The following is a 5,108-nucleotide window of genomic DNA, read 5'->3' as shown; positions in this document are numbered from 1 at the left end:
GTCAGGATGGCCGAGCGGTCTAAGGCGCTGCGTTCAGGTCGCAGTCTCCCCTGGAGGCGTGGGTTCGAATCCCACTTCTGACAATACTTTTGGGCTAGGTAATTTAATCGGTAGGTAGCCACTAACTAACTATTCGTTATTTTTTCAATTAAACTCAATTATTGAATTGATAAATGAATGGTGTTCTAAAAGAAAGAACGAAATAAATAAATAGCCTATGATGATTAAGCGGTGATAAAACGGAAACATTTTAGGCAATGTTATTGTGAATATTTGTATTTTGCAACTAAAAGCAAATTGATGTAGGCTAGGCCTCACTTGCATTATATAGGCTATGGTTTGGACACTTGAGTTTGTAACAGGCACGAAAAAAAAGCTATTGAGAGCCGATATAGACAACATCTTAATCCAGACAGTAGGCTAATAGTGCCTTTAGAAATTATCCATACCCCTCGATTTATGTCATAATTTGTTGTGTTAACCTTAGTTTTAAATATATATATTTTTTGTCTCACCCATCTACACACAATACCGCATAACGACAATGTGAATTTATTGGAAATAAAATAGAGAAATATCTCATTTACATAAGTATTCCCTGAGTCAATACATGTCAGAATCACCATTGGCGGCGATTACAGCTGTACGTCTTTCTGAGTAAATCTCAAAAGAGCTTGCACACCTGGATTTCCACTTTCTTTTTAAAATTATTCAAACTCTGTCAAATTGGTTGTTGATCATCCCGCTCCAGCTATTACCACGAGCCCGTCCTCCCCAATTAAGGTGCAACTAACCTCCTGTGATTGTAATTCAATGGAAAATGGAACATTTAGGCTGTATGCTCATAATTTTTTCTTCATCAACATCTGTTCTCTATATTGTAGGTGATGGTGTATAATACTGTGGCAACCGTTCTGTACCTCACAGCGTTTCTGGCCAATGCTGCATCAGTCACGCCTTACCAGTACGCATATACTACTACGGCGTTATGGCAGCTGCTAAGGTAAGTCTAGAACAGAGGACCTGGTACAGACATACAAATACACAAGCCGACATCGGATCGAAACATTGGCTGCATTTACACAGGCAGCCTAAATGTGATATTTAGGCTGCCTATTTGACCAATTAGATCAAGTTTGAAAAATATCTGACATGAAAAGATCTGATGTGATTGGTCAAAATACCAATTAGTGGTAAAAAGATCAAGTAGTAGGAGGGCCAGATACAAACTGTGTTTTATATTCATTCTACCCATAACTGTATAGAATGTGGATATCCGCACTTCCGGTGAATGGTTTTCTGCTTGACAATGAAAAAATAGTAAGTATTGATTAGAATGTATTCATACTCAGTCTAATTAGCCATCTGTAAGGGGAGTGCTTGTCTAAGCAAGGGCTTCTCATCTGTTTCTGTCACTTATCAGTGGCTGCTTACCTATTGCAGATTCAGTCTTCCCAGCATGGTGCAGGTCTACAATTTTGTTTCTGGTGTCCTTTGACAGCTCTTTGGTCTTGGCCATAGTAGAGTTTGGAGTGTGACTGTTTGAGGTTGTGGACAGGTGTCTTTTATAATGATAACAAGTTAAAACAGGTGCCATTAATACAGGTAATGAGTGGAGGACAGAGGAGCCTCTTAAAGAAGTTACAGGTCTGTGAGAGCCAGAAATCTTGCTTGTTTGTAGGTGACCAAATACTTATTTTCCACAATTTGCAAATAAATTCATTAAAAAATCCTACAATGTGATTTTCTGGATTTTTTCTCTCATTTTGTCTGTCATAGTTGAAGTGTACCTATGATGGAAATTACAGGCCTCATCTTTTTAAGTGGGAGAACTTGCACAATTGGTGGCTGACTAAATACTTTTTTGCCCCATTGTATATGACAAGTACTGACAACCCACCTGCCTATCCTCGACATTGCCAGTTAAGAAATCAGCTATATCAATTAACTGACAATCGAGAAATAATGAATGCAGGCATGTATTTTATGATAACATTCTGCTCTGTCTGATTTGGTCTTACTATGAGTTTCACTTGTTCTGTTTTTTTTTGGCATCGTACCAACATATACAGAGCCAGCGCCTTGTTTTACAACATGGCCTGGAAGTCGAATGGAGGTAATGCAGTCTGCAACTCTGGTCCTGCATAGGACTACTCTACTACTTATCATGAGAAACCCTCTCCATACCACAGAGACTTGTACAGTGTGAACCGAACAGTGACAAGACAAGAAGCTAGACATCAATAGATTTGAGATGTCAAGATTATGACTGGAATGAACACCGGAAGCATTTTGCAGCGCCTTAGTAAGTATGTTGCTATGGTAACCCCACAACTATCAGCACACTCACTCATGACTCACATACTGTACATGCTCCCATACATAACCACTATGATCATATACTCTAGGAAAGTGTCATGAATGATACATTATAAATAGTGTAATACTTGTAGATACACAGGCATCCCAATGGTCTGTGTGCAACACGCATTCAGAAATGTTTTTCATTCTGAAGACCAAGAGAATCATGTGTTGTGTGCGTTGTGGTTTATCCACACCAGTACACTTTTTAAAAATAAAGTAGAATGTGATTTTACAGAATGTCTTTATTTGAAACCCTTATTTACAGACAATGGGACATAAGCAAATATGCACAAACCGGTGACATTCACTGAGTGCGTGACGTAATAAAAATACTGTTCGTTTTAGAACTTCAGACATGTGTACTGATGTAAAAATCAGACACAAAATTCAAAATAATTGAGTTCACAATTTCAATTTAAAAAAACTTGTTCCATGAGGACAAAAGTATCCATCTTCACCAGAGAATGGCTAGATGTAAAATATACTGATAACATTCCCATTGCAAACCTGCAACAGTTCAAATACAAAAGGTGAGCATGGGCAAGACATGAACACTTATGTTCGGTCACCAGCGGCACTACTCTACTTGACATGAATGTGCATGTTTGTAGGTTTGGGGATGATTGTTAATTAGTTATTTCAGTTCTGTTGTTCTGGAGGTGATGGGTTTAGAGGTTGCAGAGCTGAGAGACCTCACGACTAGGCCATCACCGAGGTCCAGCCCTCGGCCCTCCCTCTCCTGAAGACAGAAGGTATAGGTGCTGAGCATATAGACATCACATCATGGCGTCTATGAGAGCACAAGCAGCACCATTGATGCCGTCTCCTTTTGAGGTAGTCACTTTTATTGTTCTACTATTTCTATGAGTTGGCAAAGAAACTGAAAGGGTGCATAGTGCCACTTGTAATGTTCTGTTTGAACAGGTATAAAGCCAATGTTGATGATTTACTGCCACCTGCAGTTATGGAATGTTTCCTCACAAGTATAATTTATTATCTGATCCTTCCTGGTGACCTGGATGGAATTATGAGATCCTTCCTTAACCCTTAGGAAGTCCCACACAGTTGACTACTTCAAAATGGTTAAAGTCCTCAATGGCACTGCCCATACTAAACTGGTTTTTGGGCACTAGAGTCCTCCACCTATCTCTATGTTTCTGACACACAACAACAGAGGAAACAATCCTCTCTCACAAATGATTAGTGCAGATCCTAAAATAAAAACATCCAATCGGAAACATTCTGGGTTGTTACTCACTGCTCTGTAGTCAATTAACATTTCCTTGAAGGCCATAAAATCTGTAAAGGTAAGCAACATGTCGAAGATGTCTCCTGACACCTCATCTTTGTGCTGCCTGAAACAAAACATTTGTTTTTGTGAAACAAGAACAAATACATGTTGCACTCTGCAGTGAGGTGCACTTGGTTTACAAGGGGCAATGTGCCACCTAGCGGTAGCATGTAAAGTTACTCCTGAGGGGAAATGTACTTACTTGAGTAAATGGTTAAATGTGCTCATGTTGAAACAGGGAATCCTCTCCATCAGCTGCTGCTCGAGGCGTTTCTCAAGCATCTCAATCTGAGGTTGAAGTAAACAACATGTATGATCGAGACATACTTTCAGTTTTTATTTTATACACTCTACAGTACATGACAGTTAGTTCAAATAAGGGAGCCAGATTAACAAACACTGCTTTACATATTCGTTGAAGATGGGTGTGTAGGTGAGTTTGTTCTCCTCTGAGTCATCAAACTCCAGGTAGTGTTTTTCCATGAAGCTCTGTTGCAGGTGCTGGAAGTTATCCTCTAAGGTGGAAATTTAGTAATATTAGCAATTAATTTAACCTTTACACACTGAAACATGTCTAAGACCGCAATTTACCCATGATGATGTCTTCAATACTCCCAATGACAGCATCAAAGGCAGCATCAGCATCTGATGAGCTAGGGAGGTTAAACCATACCGTAGTCAGCAACCAAACAATATAAACCATCATCTTCTAACCAAGCTACCTCACTCACTTCCTCAGACACACATACTTTGAAACAGCAAAATTCTCTTCCTCCAAGTCCATCATTTCAACGATGTTCTCTGCACCACCCAGCAGATCTAAAAAATAATAAGGCATTGCACAATAACATTAGATATGGCAAATAATTAGAAATGACAAAGGATCTCAATGAGGTAACATGTCAACACATTAGCTAGTTAGCCTAATGGAAGCTAACATTAAATTAGCATGCAAACAAGTCACCACACTAAAGGCTAACAAGCTCAGCAGTAGATAAAAATAAAGTCGGAAGGCAATGATTGCTATGATTTACAATTTGTCAAGTTTACTTACCTCGCTCTTTCACGTCCATTCTAAATCTAATTAGCTAGCTATCAAGCTAACGTGTCGGATTTTCGGTAATCGCTTCCAAGGCACCAAATTACCAAGGCAACGAAAAAAACGCTCCCTTCAGAAAATTAAATCCCTTGAGGAAACAGATCCCAGCGGATTAGTTCCGTAAATACAGTAGAGTACGGTACGGTCAGGCTCTCAACATCGGCTGAACTGAAATTAACCTTCAATGTTTAAGTGCGTTAATAGGTCCTTTATTGCAATCATGGACTACATTTATTTTCGTCCCATGATAATGCGGTGTGGCATACACATCATACATTTTGGCTGATGCGTTTAGTAGTGATGTAGCTAGCCTGCTAAATCTTGTCAATAAAGTTGGCATCTTTGACAAGCAAC

The 5,108-nt window shown here is 39.3% G+C and overlaps 1 protein-coding gene and 1 non-coding gene across 3 annotated transcripts; one reads left to right on the top strand and one right to left on the bottom strand.

Annotated features, from left to right (window-relative positions):
* trnal-cag lies at positions 1 to 83 on the top strand. The gene has a single exon. It is a non-coding gene; the product is annotated as a tRNA-Leu (tRNA).
* Positions 84 to 2,594: 2,511 nt separating this feature from the next.
* LOC124037482 (ADP-ribosylation factor-like protein 2-binding protein) lies at positions 2,595 to 4,966 on the bottom strand. 2 transcript variants are annotated; one of them, XM_046352237.1, is made up of 7 exons: positions 4,710 to 4,966; positions 4,405 to 4,474; positions 4,247 to 4,308; positions 4,064 to 4,170; positions 3,858 to 3,943; positions 3,623 to 3,719; positions 2,595 to 3,103 (listed from the first exon to the last, which is right to left on the bottom strand). In XM_046352237.1, exons 1-7 carry the CDS (start codon positions 4,726 to 4,728, stop codon positions 2,999 to 3,001), a joined length of 546 nt encoding a protein of 181 aa, XP_046208193.1. In that variant the 5' UTR covers positions 4,729 to 4,966; the 3' UTR covers positions 2,595 to 2,998. The 2 variants fall into 2 exon arrangements, with proteins under 2 accessions (XP_046208193.1, XP_046208184.1); XM_046352228.1 differs by having other exon boundaries at positions 2,595 to 3,719.
* Positions 4,967 to 5,108: the final 142 nt, after the last annotated feature.

This window comes from Oncorhynchus gorbuscha, linkage group LG01 (assembly GCF_021184085.1).
Source record: "Oncorhynchus gorbuscha isolate QuinsamMale2020 ecotype Even-year linkage group LG01, OgorEven_v1.0, whole genome shotgun sequence".
NCBI lineage: Eukaryota > Metazoa > Chordata > Actinopteri > Salmoniformes > Salmonidae > Oncorhynchus > Oncorhynchus gorbuscha.
Note: the sequence above shows the minus strand (reverse complement) of the source record. Positions and strands in the feature narration are given on the sequence as shown.